This window comes from Vigna radiata, chromosome 9, assembly GCF_000741045.1.
Source record: "Vigna radiata var. radiata cultivar VC1973A chromosome 9, Vradiata_ver6, whole genome shotgun sequence".
In the NCBI taxonomy this organism is placed as follows: domain Eukaryota; kingdom Viridiplantae; phylum Streptophyta; class Magnoliopsida; order Fabales; family Fabaceae; genus Vigna; species Vigna radiata.
In genome coordinates this window covers 9,198,165-9,218,661 of record NC_028359.1, presented here as the reverse complement: position 1 = coordinate 9,218,661, position 20,497 = coordinate 9,198,165, and the positions used below count along the sequence as shown (strand labels likewise).

Here is a 20,497-nt window from a genome sequence, read left to right as displayed (position 1 = left end):
AAACCAAGTGTTTGTCTAAGTTTTTCTATGTTGGGGATTTTGGTTCTAGGTATGCGTGTTTAAGGTTTTAGCTCTAAGTGTGTTTTCATCCTAATTTGTTTTTCTTCAGTTGGTGGTTAAGTTTTCTTCTTATGCTTTTCTTTTGAGTTCCTTAGCCTAGTTTTTTTTTACATTCGTCTATTTTCCTTAGATGACGAATTTGTTTTTCTTGTTTTGTCGTTTTGTCCTAATGTTTTAGACCTTTTTTTTTCTTTTCTATTTTCTGTGATTTTATTTACTCCTTTTGATTTATGGTTTTCTAGCCTAGTGTTTTTCTAGGGTATTCTATCCTAGGGTTGATTTTGGGGTTTTCTTTCCTAGTGTTTGGTTTTTAATGTTGTTTTTTAGTGTTTGGTTTTCTAACTTGAGGCTTTCTGTCCTAGTGTATTTGATGTTCGTTTTCTATCCTTGGCCTAAGTGTTTATGAACTGGCTGGTTTGCTAAGTGTTTTTCTTGACCTAAGTTTTTCTAAATTGAATGATTTGTGAAGTTTTTTTCTATCCTTGACCTAAATGTTTCTAAATTGAATGGTTTGTTAGGTGTTATATTTGTCTAGAGATAACTTTACATACACAGAGACTTCTTCATTTCATCTTATTTAGTTAAACTTTAAAATTGAGGTTTTTTTTAGACGAGCTTGTGTTGTAGCAAGCTTGTCATTTTCTGACAAAAACTACCAAATTATAAAAGCTTTAACACAAAAGAAATCTTCATGAAAGTCTTCTTGCAACTTGAACACTTGAGACTTAACTTTGCGAAATCATCAAAACTTTTAAGTTTCATCTTTATGTTACAAAAATACCCTTATCAAAAGGGTAGTTTAGGCACTCAGAAAGTTTGGTGGTGTAAGCAGAAAGCTTGGAGGTATGGAGAAGCCCCTATTTTTATTTCATATGGGTTATAGACTAACAAAATTTGGACCATTTTTTCTTGCATCCTTTATTTTCTTCATACACCCCTTATTTTTTAAATTCTCTTTACTCTTATGAACAAATATTAAAAAAAAAAGAAGAATTAAAAAACAAAATGTACGTCCCCTTCCTTCTCGCATGACCTTCTCCACTATAACTCATCGCTTCACTTCATCTTCTCCTTCCTTCGATTTTTTATTTTTTATTTTTCTTTTTTATTTTCTTTTGTCGAGAAGGAAGCTAATAACCCAGATCCCATAGTTTCTTTAATTCAAGAGGTATTACTTTGTAATATGATTTTTGTAGTTCTTAGGTAGGGTTTTTGCTTCTCTGGTACGACTAGGTGGATGTATTAGTGAGTGGTTAGGTGTGATTTCCAAAATTATCAACCCATAATCTATCCATAAATGAATTTTAGATTATCCATTCTGAAAAATACAAATAATTACAAGATTGATTAATCCGGAATAATCTCTCAAATCCAAAAATACATTTCAGATTTTCCATTCCAGAAGTGTATTAGAGATTCCTCAATCTAGTAAATATTTTTTTTTTCGGAATGCCTAATCCAATATCCGAGTTTCTGTTTTAGGGCTTGAATTTCATGTTTTGCATAATTGTTGGTTTGTATATTCAGTCATGTTAGATTTCTTTGTTTATCAAAACATGGTTTCAAAATTTCATATCCTTATCAACCATCCACTTGATTGCTTGCCACTTTCCTTTACTTCATGAATTTACATGATGCATAAAGGTCTTTTCTTTCAACTGTGTTGTTCTTACCAATATGATGATTCCATATTATGCGTATCGATACATTATACTCAGCTTTTTAAAGTCCTATTAGTATCAACGTTATAGGTTTTAACTATTTCTGCAAAACCCTAGTTCGTTTTGGTGATTTTTACTAATCTTTTGTAAATACTGGCAGTTTTATAAAAACCTCGTAATACGGTTAAGGAAAAAATATCTACTAATACCAACGGTTTTGTAAAAATATCTACTAATACCAACGGTTTTGTAAAAATATCTACTAATATCAACGGTTTTCCAAAACTCCCAGAAATAGTCACGGTTAAGGAAAAAATCGCTAGTAATAGTTAGCGACAGTACTTTTTCCAGCGAGTTTTTAATCATAGGAATTGAATTTTCTATATATCAAAACCGCTAGAAATGTTGGAAAAAACCCCATAAGTGTTAAAAAAAAAGGAAAATGATATTTTAACACCAATTTTTGACATTATTTTGACACTGCACACGTGTCAAAACATGATTGGACGATTTCAAATTAAAAAAGCTGAAACAAGGACATATTTGGAAGAAAAAAAACCAAAGTTTTTTTTTTTAATTTGAAATCGTCCAACCACATTTTGACACGTGTGCAGTGTCAAAATGGTGTCAAAAAATTGATGTCAAAATATATTTTAAAAAAAAAAAGACCATGGTATGGCTGACACCTCGGGCAACAAGAGAACTGTTTGGCATAAGGCCTGACACCTCGGGCTAGCGTGTCTTGCTCGTAGAGTTTGGCTCATGCATGCGCAATGTTGGCTTCAACATTTTCTCGAGAATGGCTAGGGCATGGTGTTTTATTACGATTTTGATGAGTCTTTTGATATATATTTTTTTTAATTTTAATCTTTTAGTTATTAAATATAAGAAATAATGATTTATAACGAATTAAAAATAATATTAACGAGTATTAAATATTAGTTATTAAGAATTAATATGAAATATAGATCATCTTATCTGATTAATGTCAAATATATATATATATATATATATATATATATATATATATATATATATATATATATATATATATATATATATATATATATTCGTATCAAACATTTAAAAATATGTTGTTTTCTATTTTTCATCAATTCTTTTTGTTTTTTCTAAACTTTGTAAAAGTATTTCACATATCTAGATTTAAAGTTTGATCTAAATTTATTTTAGAAGTTTTTAATGATATTTTTGTGCTTTGAACAAATTTTCAAATTATTTGGAATTCTTTTGAATATACTCTCAATTTTATCCTAAAGTTTGGATATATAACTTGTAGTGTGTATGAACAACAAGCAAAGGGTATATACAACAAACAAATTCAACAAGTTTAACAAAAATTAACCTTCTTGAAGGTGGGTTCATCAAACTAAGGTGTTCTTGCCAGTGAGAGAGAAAACATATTGCGCCTATGAAGAAGAATACCAAAACAATCGGTCAAAATAAGCAAAAATCATATCTAAAATAGTTAATTAACATGCATTTGTATAAAAATGAAATAAAGATTACATGTGTTGGTTATCAAGTTTCATTCGAGAAAAGTCTCAGCAGAGAAGAGAGTCTCGCGCTAAGATAAGGTGAATGAATTTTCAACTTCCTGTCCAATTTTTTATTGAATTCAGTAATATATAATGTCTTATGCTAAGACATTCGAAGTCATATGTAAGTGCATTTTCTCTTTCGCACCAAGTATTTTTGCGAAATTTACCTAATAAGACATTGAATTTCTCCATATCTAAGGTCTTGTAATCAATTAACATTCGACAAGTTTAAATATGATATTTTAATTGAATTTTATTATAAAAATGTCCTCAATTATTTTTAATGTTTAATTATTCAATAATAGTTGAGAGATAAACGTGTGACGCTATACGTTATTTTTATACTAATAAGAAAAAAAAAGTGTTCATACAACTTATACAACAAGTGCTTAAAATATGTTACTTACATATGCTGGTCTAAAAACGAGTCCTGTCCTAACATGAGCTAAAAGTGCCCGATGATATACACTAAATGTATAAATAATTTTGCTCAGTCACATTTTTTATTGTGCTTTTTTCAATGCCTCATGTTAGTATTGTACTTCTCCAATTTTGTTTGCGTGTCAAGTCTTCCCACAATAACTCTAACTAATAATGCAATAATGATTTTTGGCTAAGGGTAGCTCAACCTCAACTAACTATTGTGCAGTATGCAGTAGAACATAATAACGTGTGGTCATAAAGTGCAATGGTGTTAGATTCTTGTTCGCTTTCAAGTTGCAACAAAATATGTTAATAGTACATGATGTTTTCAATGAAAGGGAAAAACATCACATCAAGCAACTACTCATATTTGTACCCTTTCCTAAAAACAGTAGCATGTACCCTTTCAATGCAACTCAGGATATTTTTGGTTCAATTATTATGAGTTGTTTTAAAGAAAAAAAATTGGTCAAAAGCTTCTTTATAAAAAAAAGTTCTTAAAAAAAACATAGCTTTTAATTAAGTTATAATAGGTGTTTTATATATATATATATATATATATATATATATATATATATATATATATATATATATATATATATATATAACCTAGAGTTACATAGAACTTGTTTAAATGGTGTGAAAACTCAATAAAAGAAAATAACATAAATATGCCATCTAATCATTGTACTAAGCATATGAAAAATCAATGCTACCTAGGTTGAAATTAGAGGAAATAATTTATTCCGATCCTTGTACTACGTATTAGCATGCAAAAAATTTATGTGATGTGAGTGAGAGATGATGACAAAGAGGTGGAATTGTAGGTCGCTTTGTAATACGTTAAAACAACATTATTTAATAATTAAAATTCATTATTCTGAATATAAATAATTGTTGTTTGTTATTATAATTATTACTATTATTAGTAAAATTTTCATAACATCACCATCAAATTATGATTATCCTGATCATTGTCATATATGATAGTCATTATCAATAGTTTTATAAGAAATTCAACTATATAATAATTCAACCATTTTAAGAAATTAAACTATATAATAATTGAATTACATACAATTAATTTTTTTTATTTATTTTTATTCCTGAAGTAGTTTATTTAGAAGAAGTAATTAAAATAATTTAGATTTTAATTTATGTGTTTGGATAAAACAATTTAATTTTTCTTTTAAGTGAAAATCAACATTATTTTTTAGTTCAATCGGGATGATTTCAATATAGGCAGACTCAGTTTAAGCTTCATCCAAAACCGATTTAATTTGACATTCGGTCCAGATCGATTATGCTCAACCTCTAGTCAGGATATACTTGACTACACTTTTGGTCGAGCCGGTTAAGCTCGACCTTCGATTTTGAGTGAATTTCAAATTCTAATATTTTAAATATTTGAAATGCCTTCTTAAAATTCCTCAATTTCAAAACATTTCATTTTACTACAAAAAAATTAAAATTCTTCAAATAAATTAATTACTCTCTTAAATTGCCTTAACCAAACACAACATAAAGTAATTTTACTATTTACATTAAGGTTTGTATTATAATATTAAGGTTTGCGTTAACATAGTATCTTGATATGAGATCTCAAACAACCTCCTTTGTCAAAAAAAAAAAAAAACAAATCCCACGATAGCTAGTGGCATAATAAGCTCATCAAACAACAAATCCTGTTAGTGTAGACTTTAACCTATAACTTTAATACTATGTTAAGAATCATTAAGGTATTGACAAATGTATCAAATCGTACAAGTAATAAAGTGACAAATCAATATATCGTTTTTCCAAGAGACTTATATGTGTTTAGTGAAATTATGATTATTTACTTATTAAGGTTAAGAACTTTGAAATAATGAAAATGATTAATTTTAATAAGATAAATTTAAAATTCTTGAAAGCAATTAAAAATATGAAATTAATTATGCGGTAGAGACTTCAATGGGGTTGGATTTCATGGCCCAATTCAATATGGAAACAACAAAGAATATATGTCTAATTCCTTAGAAAAAAAGTCTAAACCTCACCAATAAGAACTCTAATCTCTTAGATATTTTTACTAAAGATTCGCATTAAACTCAAATGTGTTAAATGACTAATTGATAAAACTATATGTCTAGATGCAAAATTCTATTAGTTGTTATATCATAATCAATGTTATAAATTATTTCCCAATAATCAAAGATCATCACATGAGTAATCAATAATTATGCAATTAAGAACGAGAGTGAACACAAAAGTAATGGAAAAGAAGTATATGAAATAGATGAAATCATGGAAAAGGGTATGAGTCAATAGGGTGGTTCTTGGAATAGGTAGTGAAATTCTATTGCAATAGGTCTACGATGAAGTAAAGAGTTTGGGGTCTGGTGTTAGACCATTTCCGACTTGTTTGGACCCTTAATGTGTTAAAATTTGCATGAGAATAGGTAGAAGTGAGTTTGGGAGGGTTAGAGTAGTTAAATTTAAGGTAGGGTATCCATGTTAAGCTAGAAACATGTTCCTATAGTGTTCTCATGTCTAGGACATCATATAAACTATTTGAATATGTATGGAGAGCATTAAAGGTCAGAAAATAGGGTTAAAGAGTGTTTTAGTATTATGCTCAATGGCTTTTAGTAGGGCCTGGGCACCAGAAATGTGAGAGGTTTGGCGCCCAGTAGCAAGGGGTGGCGTTCAGGCACCAAGAGTACGAAGAGAACAGTGCTCAACAGTAGGGATGTACCGCTTAACGCCAATCTGCATGGTCTTTCAAGTTTGTTTTCTATCCTTTTGGCTTTTGTGGTTTCTTCTGAGCATTGATGTGTATATTTGATATGTTTGGGTATGTTTTATAGAATGTTATCAGTGGTATGAAAAAGGTTTATGTATGTTTCAAATTGTGACGGATTAAGAGTTTCTAAGGAGAAATTCTAAGTGCGGTATCAAGTGTTATTAGTATAAATGTGGGGAGCTTAGTCTTGGGAGTTTTTATAACACTCTAATGATCATTCATTCTCAATTAGGAGGAGTGATACATGTGGTGAGAGTGAGAGTAGCAGGAGGTCTTAGTTTAAGTGTTTCCAATATGGCCTAAGATGCAATACAAACTAACCTTGTGTATGTGATAGGGTGAAATCCATAGGCAAGGACTCCACAGAGCAGTAGAGACCACCGCAAGTGCATAACCGACCATAGCTCGACATTCATACTATATCCGGATAGTTCAATCTAGTTCTTTAGCATAATTAAAATGTTTGAATTACTTTGTGTGAATTATGATGTATGCATGAGATGTTAATATACTATGATTGATTCTTTTATCACTAGCTTACCATATTTGTGTGTTCTTAGTTTGGTTGTTCTTGTGCGATGATCATCTAATGGGTGTGAGTGAAGGAAGATGATGTGTTTGTGAAGCAAATCTTAGGTGAAAATGACGTTGATGTATAAATATTATAATCCATATATGTTTTTATTTTGGTCGTATTAGAAGATATTTTGTATATAATTTTAGATTAAGATTTTTTGTATATAAAATTGAATTTTTATAGTTATGTTTAAATATCTTAATAATACTTTATGTTTTCTGTTTGGTTAACTTTTCTATCTTATTGGACTTATGATAATTCCTAAATAGTATTTTAAAGTACTTATTTAAAATGTTACATGCTTCAAAATAAATAATATCATCGATGAAGTTACTTCTCTATTGCGTATTCAAAATATAATTGAGCAAAAGAGAAAATTTTGTTACTAAGTTGCAAATATCATATATCCAAGAGAAAATTAGTTTAAAATTTTTGTTTGTTGATGCTCTTAATCATCTTTGAAGAATTTATCAACCATCTTTAAATTATGTCAATATTTTGTAAAAGAGTAAGAAATTCATTTTACTTGAATAGAAAGATTTCTTTTTTACTAATGATTACCAAAACAACATTAAAAAAAATACAAGATAAGTTTCTTATAGAAAATATAATTATTTCATTAAAAAATAAATAGCTAAAAATTTTAACTTTGACTCCCTTCTTAACGAGTTCAAGAATTCGAAATAATAAAGAATAATTTATTAAATATATACAATTTCTTTTATAATTATAATTATATTAAATATTCTTATTGTTGTTAGACTTTTTGATAAAATATATAAATTTTATGTTTATTATTTTAACACTTTCAAAGATCAGAATTCGTGAACGAGTTTTTTTTTCTGAGTCATAATATATCACCTTCACTATGTGTGAATAGATGTTAGACAACAATTACGTCTTTCTTAGTCATTATTAATACTAAAAAGCATTGAAAACTTTGCATGACTACAAAGTTTGAAGGTGAAAGCTCTCTCTCCTAAAATTAGTCACTAAACGAAGATATTTATAGATTTTTTTAACTTATTAATTCTATAATGTGACTGCTAGGATCCAAATTAACTAGTTTGAATTGAATTAGAGATCAAAAAGAGTAAATATAGTAATGAGAAGTGAGAGGTGAATAATAAAAATACTTGAAGTGAAATTAACACGAGTCAGAAGAGAAGTAGCACAGTGCATAGAAAATGATGATGAAAAGCACTCGTCATAATCACTCCATCTGTTTTTCACAATGGAAAATTTAATGCCCCCCATCAATCAACCACTCAATTGATCCCACAATCTTCTAAAGTTTGACATCACTTCAATAAGACAAAGATATTTTGTGTTTTATTTTATATCTTTTTTGACAAAGATGTGCTTTTTGTAAAATGTGCAGCTAAAGAACCATACATATCTTATAAATATTGACTGTGATACTAAAGTGATATATTAATGCTTGATTAGATTATTAATGCACTTGGGTAGGGTAATTTTATCATTTAGAAAGATTGATGAATTGATTTTTAAGATTTATTAGTGTAGAAAATATTTTTAAAGTATGTTATTAAGGGTTTTTAATGTCTGACCACTCATTAACGTCTTATTGGATGAAATCAATGAAATATCGGGTATCAGAGTCAGATGTCAGACTAACGTTTATATAGATGTCAAGCAGTATAGGTGAGACGTTTATATAAATGTATGACTGTGAGACAACCGACGTCTAAGTCCCTGGAATGAATTTAACCACTATAATCAATTAGACGTCTGTTTGTGTACTGACAGACGTCAATAAAAATCAGACAGTACCATAACAGACGTTTACTGGATATTTTTTTAAAATTAATTTAGGTTTAAACCTCTTTTTGGCCCTAAGTTATGAGCGGATGTTCAGTTTAGTCCCCGCTTTTAAAAATGTAAACCTTTGGTTCCTAAGTTTTAAAAAATGTATCAAATGAGTCATTTTTTGATGTTCATGGTCAAAGTACAAAGAGCAATCTAGAGTGCTGTTATTATTAAGAAACAAATCAGAGCAATCTAAAGACGTAGCAGTTGTTAAGAAACAACCAAAAACAATATTTTAAGTCAAAAAATGACTCATTTGATATATTTTTTATAACTTAGGGACCAAAGATTTACATTTTTAAAAACGAAGACTAGCATAATATAATATATGTTATGCGTTTGAATTTAATAAAGTACTAGAAAACAATAAAAACCTAAACTATCAAAAGTTAAAGTTAAACTAAATGTAAATGTTCAACAACAATAGCAAATCTTCCTAGGTCCATCTTTGGAGAAGATAAGCTACCTACTCTTGTCTTATCTTCTTAATTACATCCTCTGGTATAGGAGATGTATTCTCCAAGCTCTGCAAAATGAAGAAAGATTCATTATGTTTGCATATGTTCAAAGATGAATTTGATTTGTAATGTATTGGAGGTAAGAATCATTTCCTCAATCCAGTCATCTGTAATGACAACTCAAATGACGGTCTTAATCCAAGACATCACATAGTAGTCACATTCCTATGAATCTAGCTGCTTATTACACTAAAATGACAAACTAAATAGTTAAACATTTAGATCATTCAATAACATAGAAAATGAATTAGAATTATAAATGACTTACAACCACTAGTGCAGAAAGAGGAAATGACACCAGTTGCTTTGGCTTATAAGCACTGGTTCTACAACCGAGGCATATATAGACGAGGTAAAAGAGGTAGGTTTTATGCCTTGGTTACGAACCAAGTCAAAAAGGAGACGATTATGCCTCGGTTTTTAGGTAACCGAGGCAGTAACTTCTTTTTTTAAAAAATTTTTTCAATCTGGCCAACCGCCCTCTGGCGTCCCTCTCCATGATGGCCTCACAGGTCTTACCAATCCAAACATATATTGCCAAAGGAATGTGTACAATAAACTGAAATGCATCATCAACAAGCAAGTGAACCCCATATTCGGATCACCAATCCCTCTTGCAACCTTCATCATCAAAACTTTGTCCCTCCCTCCACATAAGGTAAGCAATCACCAGAGATGTAGACCCAGACACCCCTTGACAACAGTGCACAAACACCCTCCCACCTTTTTCCTAAACATCCTCAAAGTAGTCAATCACATCATACAAGATACTAGTAATGTCCTCGGAGGGACTATCCTGCAACCACAAAGTCCTGTACACAAAATAAACCATAAATTATACAGGACACACAAACCTCACACGATTCAACACAGTGAAACAATTATGGAAGACAAATCAAGTTTCAACCTTTCACCATTGCTACCATTACCTCTCCCTCCCAAGATGGTGGGCGGTTGCGGCCACTCGCCGATGTCGTCGGAGCCCGCCTTCGACCACTCATCAAGACTCCGCCGAGCGATAGACAGTGGCTGCAGCGGTGGCAAGCAAGACCGCGCCTTACAATTCTGCTGCGACCGAGGCGTAAGTGGTGGCGAAGGGAATCGCCGGTTCTCTTTGTGAGGACCTTCTGCGCTGCCCAAATCTGCTAAACCCTTAACCGATTCTCTCTGTGAGGACCTTCGACAGTCCGGGAAGATGACCACGACGTCGACCGCCAGAACATTTTCCGGGAGGCGAAGAGGTGAACTGCGTCGTTGTTCCCCATCATGCCCACTTGGTAGAGAATAAAAAAAATCGAATTTTGTGCAAAACCCACCAAAGATTGGAAGAACCCTAGGGTTACCATTTGAGCATAGAGAGATGAACCCACGAGGAGGAAAAGAGAGAGTGACGTAACGAAAGCGCGTCTGAATCTTGAAGTGAAAAAAGTGAAAAAAGGCGAGGCTTGGCGACGAGGCAATGATACTGTTGCGGGAGGCAGCGACGCTGTTGCGGGAATGGGAGGTTTCTTCTTGCGCGAGAACACCAGAGGCGTGGTGGCGACTGAACGACAGAGTAGTGGTGATGGTGACGGCCCTGTTTCGAAAGGGTTGGAGAACATAGTGAGAGACGAGAGTTTGCGAGAAGAGAAATGGAAAGCTTTGGAAGGGTTAGTGCTGATATGAGGCTATGCTGCCTCGGTTCAAAGAATGACCGATGCCTATACTATTAAAAAAGTAAAAAATTAAAAATACAGAGGCAATTTTGAATCTATTGGACTCGGTTGGCGCCAGCCCGAGGCGATAGCCTGATCTTTCTGCCTCGGTTCTGCAGATACCCGAGGTAGTATCTCTGTCAATCTGAATTTGAGCTTGTTTGTAGGATAGCAGGAGGATACGTGGCATACTATATGCTTCGGCTTCTGAGCGAACTGAGGTGGTAGACGTATTCCACTTCGGGTGCTTTAAAACTACGAAAATGCCACTGCACTTTTATATGCTTCGGTTTCAATAAAACCGAGGCATATAAATATTATAAAAATAAAATAAGATTGGATGTTACAAAATTAATCTTTCAATTTGATTAAATCAAATTATAAATAACACTGAACTTTTTACTTAAATATACTTGTTTTTCAATTCCATCAACTTCACTGTTTACTATTTTTTATTTTCATTACACTCCAATTAATTTATTATCACATCCAGATAGGCAAAATATGAGTGAGTGTGGCGGAATTATTTTCACAAAAATAATCTTGATCTCTTTTCTCACTTATACATATTTTGTAAAAGATTATATTTGGGTTTGTGCTACATGCACCCGAGAAAAAATCGTATGACAAACTTTATATGCAATTGAGAGAAAAATATGAAAAAGCAATAAATGATGTTCTTTTATTAACCAACAACAACAACAATAATAATAATAATAATAATAATAATAATAATAATAATAATAATAATAATTAATAATAATAATAATAATAATATTATTATTATTATTATTAGTATTAGTATTATTATAATATTCTATATTATTATATGTAGCCATTTTTTTATCTAAACATTCATTTCTTAATTTTATTTTTTTAAAGTAATTGTATTTTTAAGTTAAAATATTTTTTTATCCATATCTTTTTAAATTTAACGATTTTTTAATTTATCTATTTTTAAAACTTTTATTATTTTCTAAACTAAAAATATTACTTAAAAATATAATAGTTCAGTACCTATTTTGGTTCATATGTTTGTTACTTTTGTTCAAAGAGGTCTTCAAGTTTTGTCGGTATTCAAAGTGGTCTTCTAACTCATAAAATTTGTTCATTTTGATAATTTTCCCTCACGACATTTAAATCGCTAACGACATAATGCCTCTCTCAGCCAATATTGAATGAGTTGTCAGTTTTGGGTATAACTAGTATGTTAAGGATCACTAACATGACAATGGTAAATTGAAACCTAATTGCAAATCCCCTTTGAACCCTAATTGCAATTTAACAACAATTTAACCTTGTAGGCCTAATTAGCACAGTCCAAACCTACTAAAGTCCAATGTCGTCGATGGTCATCGCGAGCCTCCCCTGGCTGCAACGCATCAACACCTTCATAGCCCTGATTCTCACAACCATCACCAACAACCAACAAGAGTCTAGAAACGCGAAGAATATAAATCCCAAAAAAATTACAAATCAGGACTGTAATTCCCAAATCGCGAGCCATAAGGAAAAGTAGAAAAATCCCAAGATGCTACAGAGAACAAACAAGAACTCAATTCGCAAACGAAAAACCCCAATGTCGCAAGACAAAAATGCAAGAAACAAAAACTCCAAGCTTCACGCCATCAACCTATAGAGAAGAATCAGAAAACTCTTCCCCAAGTCACGACACACCACCACAAGCCCCGCCATCGCAAAGAAGAAGGTCGCCTTATACTTTCAGAACACGTCTCTCCTTCTCTATGTAAAACCCAAACTAGGACCAAAGCAAAGGAGAAGAAGAATGATCCTTTGCAAAGTCGAATCAAGGGGAAGACGAAAACCCGAAAAACCCCCAAATCGTTAGATTCTTCAACCTAAATTGAATCGTAATTGCAAAACCCTTTCGAACCCTAATTGTAATTTTTAACTTATTATTGTTATGTTAGTTGTCCTTAACTTACCATCTATATTTAAAATTGTCTTCTCATTCAATATTGACTGAGATGAACATTACATCCTTGATGATTTAAACGCAGGAAAAAAACTAAAATAAACATTTTACAAATTAAAAGACCACTTTAAACACCGAAAAAAACTTTATTTAAAGTAAGAAATATAAAAACTCAAATATGTATTAAGCGAAAATAAATATATTTATCAAGTCCATTGTGTTTATTGTTTATAATTTATATTTAAAGAATTTTATTACAGTTAATTATGTAATAACTTATATAAGATACTTAATATTTTTTCAGTTCTGATTGTTTTATATCTTAACGCAGTACCAACTGAATCTAATTCAAACTATATTTTATATTGAAATGAACTATATACAATTTGAAATTTAGAGAGAAATGGAATTAAATTGTAAATCAGAAACGTCAGAATCATTAAATTATTTAAAGAACAAAAAGTGATCTACTTTAATTCCATTAACCAACCTCCCCATACTTAAAATATTATATAAAAAAAATAACATACAAAAATACCTCTAATTAAATTACTGTATTCATCTCTTTTCCATCCATACCAAAGTTTGGTGAGGCCAATAAATGAAAACTGCAAACTTATTTATGCATTGACTGAATTCAACTAACCATCACATTTGGTTACGTATAAAAATTAAGTTCTCTTAAAAGATTTACAAAATTTGAATAGTGGTAACAAACGACTTTTTAATATACTGTTTTAATACATACTTTTAACATGATATTGATTAAAGAATTAAAGGAATCATTAATTCTAATTAAAAATGCCCTTGTATAATTTACTGTATTTTTATATCTAATTTTTATTATCTTTTCAATATTTCTTAATAAATATATCCAAGGCGAGTAGTAGCATGAATATTTATAAAAAAAAAAAACTATAAAATCAAGAAAAAATTCTATCAAATAAGTAGTCAAATTTGGTTCAATAATAGAAAATAATTGAAAGTATATTGACATTAGAGAATATATTATATCATATTATATATACTCAAGTTAGAAATTGTGAACAAAATTTAAGTATAAAAAAAACTTTATTAATTAGACTACTTAGTCAGTTATTTAATTTTAATATTTAAATCTTTGATTTGTTGTAGTTTTTATATACTTTTTTACTAATTGAGTTTTTACTTTTTAAAAGGATTTAAAAATAATTAATGTGGTTATTTTCATTAAATTAACGTTAATATTTTTAAAGATTTGTCATCTATCAAATTTTGGATAATATTTATAACATGTGAATTAAATAATTTAAAATACTACTTAAGAAATATCACATTTCCAATAAGGTAAACAGTGAACAAGTGGAAAACATAAAGTTTCATTACAATTATTTAAACATAAGACTTTTGGTTTTAGTCCATTTTCAAATTATGGTATAATTTAGTCCTTCAATTTTAGAAAACTCTGGTTTTAATCATTTTTATCAAATTTTTTAACTTTATTTGTTGTTTCAAGCACATTTCTCAGTTAACATTGAAGTAAAAATGTGTCAAACAATGTAAACAATCCAAATGCTATAATAAAACGTGTTTGAAACAACAAATAAAATTAAAAAAATTTGGTAAAAAAAAATTAAAACCAGAATTTTCTAAAGTTAAAAAACTAAATTATACCATAATTTAAAAATGAACTAAAACCATCCAAATATAGGAACTAAAAACATATTTAACCCATATAAAATCAATCTTTATATACGTACTCCTAAAATCTAACATGAACAATAAATTTATTTATTTATTTTTATATATTAAGAATTTAAACAGTGAGTTTGCAGTTGCCCATGTGATGCGAGTACACACTGTCAGGTGTTAAATGCAAAACCTGATGCTTTGTCTAAGTGATGCCAATAAATAGCAACCCATCCACCATTCTTCAATCCACCGTTTGGTGTCAACAAAACATTCTTCTTCTTCTCAAACATCATAGTTTCTGTTTCCAACAACTATGGCTTCAACACCTGGAATCCTCTCAGAGTGGCCATGGAAACCTCTCGGAAATTTCAAGGTTAATTCTCTGTCTTTCCCTTATTTTCAGCAAACTTAATATATACTGTTTTTTTATCACCATAAAATAGTAATATACATAGAACAATAGGATGCTCCAATCCTCAGAAAATAAGATAAAATTTTGAACTGATAATAATTACAAGGTAAGTATTCATATATCATTTTTTCATTTAATAATCCTAATTTTAGGTTTCTTAATTATCGTATATAATATTTTATATTAAATTGATGTTGATACTATTTAAAATATAATAACTTGATAATATAAATGACCATGTAAATAAGAATTACGATAAACAATATAGTACTGGTTTATATTTAACCGAAAGAGTCTCATTAACTCTTTTAAATTAAATAAAAACTACGAAAAGCAATTGAGAGAATATATTAAATACTATTTGACAAAATTTGAAACATAAAAAACTATTAAACTTAGCTTTTTATCGACAATAAAAATTAAATAAATAAATACTCACTTAGATTACTTCAATCATTTTACATTAATATTATATATATATATATATACTATTATATAACGAGAATTTTTTTTTTGTGTTCAACTTTTCACTAATTTTACAGTTCAAGTAATATATTTTTAAATTTAAATCATTTTTTATTTAATAGTTTTCCTTTTAAATTTAAAAATTTAAATTAAATAAGTAAAGAAAATCTATAAAATAAATAAAAACTATCTATAATAAAAAAGAACGTGATATGTGTTTATATATATATATATATATATATATATATATATATATATATATATATATATATATCACACTTTTTATTTCAGAATTAATATTATTTTTACGTTTTCAACAAAATAATTATCAACTGATATGTAGTAAAAAGAAAATATTAATATACATATTCTAGACTAAAGATTTTACATTGTTGCGAATCACCCTTTATTTATTTTAATCCAAAAAGTTTGTTTCCTATCAGTCTTTGTATTTCTAAAACTAATAGAATTATTTTTTATATTTTGTATGCCACACACGATATATAGCAATCCATTAATAACAATCATCTTTATTATTATTTTTTTTTTCAACTTAGCTTTTTCAATAATATTAATATTTTAACAATTATTTTTAATAATTTTTTTATAAAAGAAAATATATCATAATTTTATTAATCTATTTAAATTTATATTTAAAAGTATTTAATATACCTTATAAAAAGAAGTTCTTAAAACAACTTTTCGCTTCTTCAAAGGGTTTATTGGAATTATCCTTCATTTAGTAGGTGTTTCTAATGATCTATTTTATTTGACAATTTGCCATAAAGGAAAGTGTGTGGATGTCAAGTCAACATCTAGATTTAAATATGGGAGAGAAATGACAACAAAACTATTTATGATACTATAGCTATAATTTCTCTTACACTCTTTTTCATGGATTTGTAGATTTCAATGAATTTCTTTATTATCAATATTACCTCCACTCCAAAACAATCGTCATTTTTGTTTTTCTTTTTTCTTTCAAAATAATATTCTTTGTATAGGGTTTTAAGTTATTTTTCTAATCATATTTATCTAAAGTATATCTCGTGCCACTTTTAAAATTATAATTAAGTCAAAAAATGCATACCATCTTTAGAAAATTTAAATATAATTAATTTATTTTTTAATGTTGACATAATTTAACATTAAGGTATTCTTATCTTTACTATATATTTGCTTTGTCTACCATAATTACATGATGTGTATGATTTTGCAGTACCTGGTATTGGCTCCTTTTGTGATCAGAAGTTGGTATGGTATGTTGGTGAAGGATGAAAGTGAAAGGGACTTAACAGCCTTTCTCATACTACCATTTTTGTTATGGCGTATGCTTCATAATCAAATTTGGATTACTCTCTCTCGACATCGAACTGCCAAAGGCAATTCAAGAATTGTTCATAAAGGAATTGAATTTGATCAAGTTGACAGAGAGGCCAATTGGTTAGTTTCTTCCATCTAATACAATATTATATTATAAGTTTTTTTTGTCCTTCACCTCATTTACATCATCACACAATAGTAGAAAAAGTTTATGTTAAATGAAAACAACCTCACACATCCCACCTTTATTTTCATGTTGTAGGGATGACCAAATTCTGTTCAATGGGCTACTTTACTACTTGGCAAACTGTATGTTCTCTGGTGCATCACGTCTTCCATTATGGAGAACAGATGGAGTGATTATGGCAATGCTGCTTCATGCAGGACCAGTCGAGTTTCTTTATTATTGGTTGCACAGAGCACTTCATCACCATTTTCTGTATTCTAGATACCATTCTCATCACCATTCTTCCATTGTCACAGAACCTATTACTTGTACGTTTTCCATTTTCTTCTTTTAGTAATTTTATTCCATAGAAATTAAACATTATTGGTATATAACTTTTATTCCATAGAAATTAAATAATTTACATTACGTATTCCTCTTTATATATTTTATTTTCTTGATATCTAATCTTTGTGTTGTCTTGGTGCAGCTGTGANTCATCCATTTGCTGAACACGTATCATATTTCGTTCTCTTTGCAATTCCAATGTTAACCTCAGTCTTCACTAACACACTGTCTATGATCACCTTATTTGGATACGTGACTTACATTGATTTTATGAATAATATGGGTCACTGCAACTTTGAGATTGTTCCAAAGTGGCTCTTTAGTATCTTCCCTCCTCTCAAGTACTTCATCTACACCCCATCGTAAGTATTTATTACTTTTAATCAAAACTATACATAAATTTTCTAAGTAACTGAATTTACTTTATATTGTATATATCTGACAGGTTTCACTCCTTGCACCATACTCAATTTAGGACAAATTACTCTCTTTTTATGCCATTTTATGACTACATCTATGGCACCATAGACAAAAATTCTGATGAATTACATGATTCAGCATTGAAAAGAGAAGAAGAAACCCCAGATGTTGTGCACTTAACACACCTCACAACACCTAAATCGATCTATCATCTAAGACTTGGATTTTCTTCCTTAGCCTCCAAACCCTACCAACCCAAATGGTACCTTTTCTTCATCTGGCCTCTCACAGCTTTCTCCATGATCCTAACATGGATATGTGCTCGAACATTCATTCTCGAGGAAAATCGTTTGGACAAACTCAAGTTGCAAACTTGGGCTATACCCAAGTACAATTTTCAGGTAAATATGTCAGAATATTTAAGATAGTTATATAGTAATGTGTAAAATAACATTATATGACTGTTATTTCTTTGTAGTACTCTTTACAATCGCAAAAGTTGAGTATCAACAGAATGATAGAGAAAGCAATATTAGATGCAGACAAAAAGGGTGTGAAAGTGTTGAGCCTAGGTCTGATGAATCAAGGAGAGGACCTTAACATCTATGGAGGGTTATATGTTAGCAAACATCCTAAGCTAAAAGTTAAGGTTGTTGATGGAAGCAGTCTTGCAGTTGCTGTTGTTCTTAACAGTATTCCTAAAGGAACAACACAAGTATTGCTTAGGGGTAAACTCACCAAGGTTGCTTGTACTCTTGCTNTCAAATTGTGTCANCAAGGAATCAAGGTTCACATTTGTAATTAATTGTNTAGATTTAATTTATATATATGTTAATTTATTTAACTTTAAACTCTCTTAATTTTGATCTCACNTGCATGATTACTATATTTCAGGTTGCTACAATGCATAAGGATGACTATGTGAGGCTAAAGAATTTGTTCAATAGGTCTGAAACTAATTTGACTAATTTGATCNTTGAGCAAAGCTGCACCCAAAAGGTATTAATGTGTTATAAATTTTTCCAATTTTCATTGTCATAATATATTTTACTAAAAACGATTTTATAAGGTTGAGGCATTAGCTAGGAATGAAATCAATTCTACTCATTCTTCATTTGTTATTGTTGGAGTGCATTCTATAAAGTCTCGCACATAATAGAATAAGTTTAACAATATCAATCATATGAGTAATGATAAATAAACTTAATAGCCTAACAACAAAGAAAGTAATAAAATGAGTGAAAATGAATAAGGTGTAAAGATGATGATTGAACTGTGATAAACAAAATTTTGTTTAGTCTCTGATATTTGTTTTATTTATATAGATATGGTTAGTTGGAGATGAATTGAGTGAAAAGGAACAATTGCATGCACCCAAAGGAACATTGTTTATTCCATACTCACAATTCCCACCAAAGAGATATCGCAAGGATTGCTCCTACCATTTCACCCCAGCAATGCTAATTCCTAGTTCCCTTGAAAATGTCCATTCTTGTGAGGTTTGTTCACATAACATTTTCATTCTTCAAGTTGTACATGGGGGCTGAATGTTTTGGTTAGAATCTCAAATGATAAAATTTCAAACATCTTACATATATTGCAGGATTGGTTACCAAGAAGGGTAATGAGCGCATGGCGCATAGCAGGAATAGTACATTATTTAGAAGGATGGAGTGAACATGAGTGCAACTACACAATGAATGACATTGATAAAGTTTGGCATTCAACACTTCAACATGGATTTCAATCTCTTGTTGTATCCAAGTGTGATCATACCATTAGTAATGCATTGGATTCTATCAAAGTGTAGGATGAACGATCTCCTAGAAACTCCTGTTGTATCTCTTTCTAAAGGTTTTTTCAATGTTACTTTCACTGAATTCCACCAATGTTATTTTTTCAATGTAAAAATGTAGTGAATTAAATAATTAAAGTGTATTGGTGGATTATAATATCACGGCTATCCTAGTGAGATCTATGTGTCATTCTGTTTCATCCGTTATTGGATCGTTATTGGACAACCCATTAGTTTTAATCTCACGCTCGAGATGTCTATACCTCGACATGAAGGGAGTGTGTTGAAAGTCTCACATTGACTAGAGATAAGGCTAATTTATAATATATAAGTGGGTGCAAACCTTACCTTAAAAGCCGGTTTTATAATATGGTATCAGAACCAATTTATAATATATAAGTGCATGCAAACCTCACCGTAGAAGCCCGTACTTATCTTAGCTTGTGTGACAAAAGAGAGGTTAGAGTGACAAAAGCGTATAAATACATGTGTGATCGCTCGCATCGTCGTTGTGCTAAAAACCTTTTCCCTTTCTTTTATAAAAACTATCAAAAAATGTTTGAGGTTAAGCACATGTGTGGTCGCTCGCATCGTCCTTGTGCTAAAATTTTTTTTCTCTTTCTTACATAAAAATACCAAAAATATAAAACATCCATATTTTCAAACAACAAACAATCTTTTAGCCAGAACTACGTGATCCTTGATTCTCCATTCAAAGTGGAGATACGTAGGAGCAAAACTAGTCCTTGTCAGACTCACTTCCCAAAAATCCAAATCTTTTTTAAACAAATTCTCTCAACAATTTCCTAAAAAACTAAAAAATATATTTTGTTTCTTTATAATGTCTTTTTTGA

The 20,497-nt window shown here is 29.9% G+C and overlaps 1 protein-coding gene across 1 annotated transcript; it reads left to right on the top strand.

Moving 5' to 3' along the window:
- Positions 1 to 14,967: 14,967 nt before the first annotated feature.
- LOC106773669 (protein ECERIFERUM 1-like) lies at positions 14,968 to 19,833 on the top strand. The gene is made up of 9 exons (XM_014660401.2): positions 14,968 to 15,087; positions 16,811 to 17,034; positions 17,177 to 17,409; positions 17,571 to 17,790; positions 17,874 to 18,249; positions 18,327 to 18,635; positions 18,743 to 18,847; positions 19,174 to 19,347; positions 19,452 to 19,833. Exons 1-9 carry the CDS (start codon positions 15,028 to 15,030, stop codon positions 19,656 to 19,658), a joined length of 1,908 nt encoding a protein of 635 aa, XP_014515887.1. The 5' UTR covers positions 14,968 to 15,027; the 3' UTR covers positions 19,659 to 19,833.
- Positions 19,834 to 20,497: the final 664 nt, after the last annotated feature.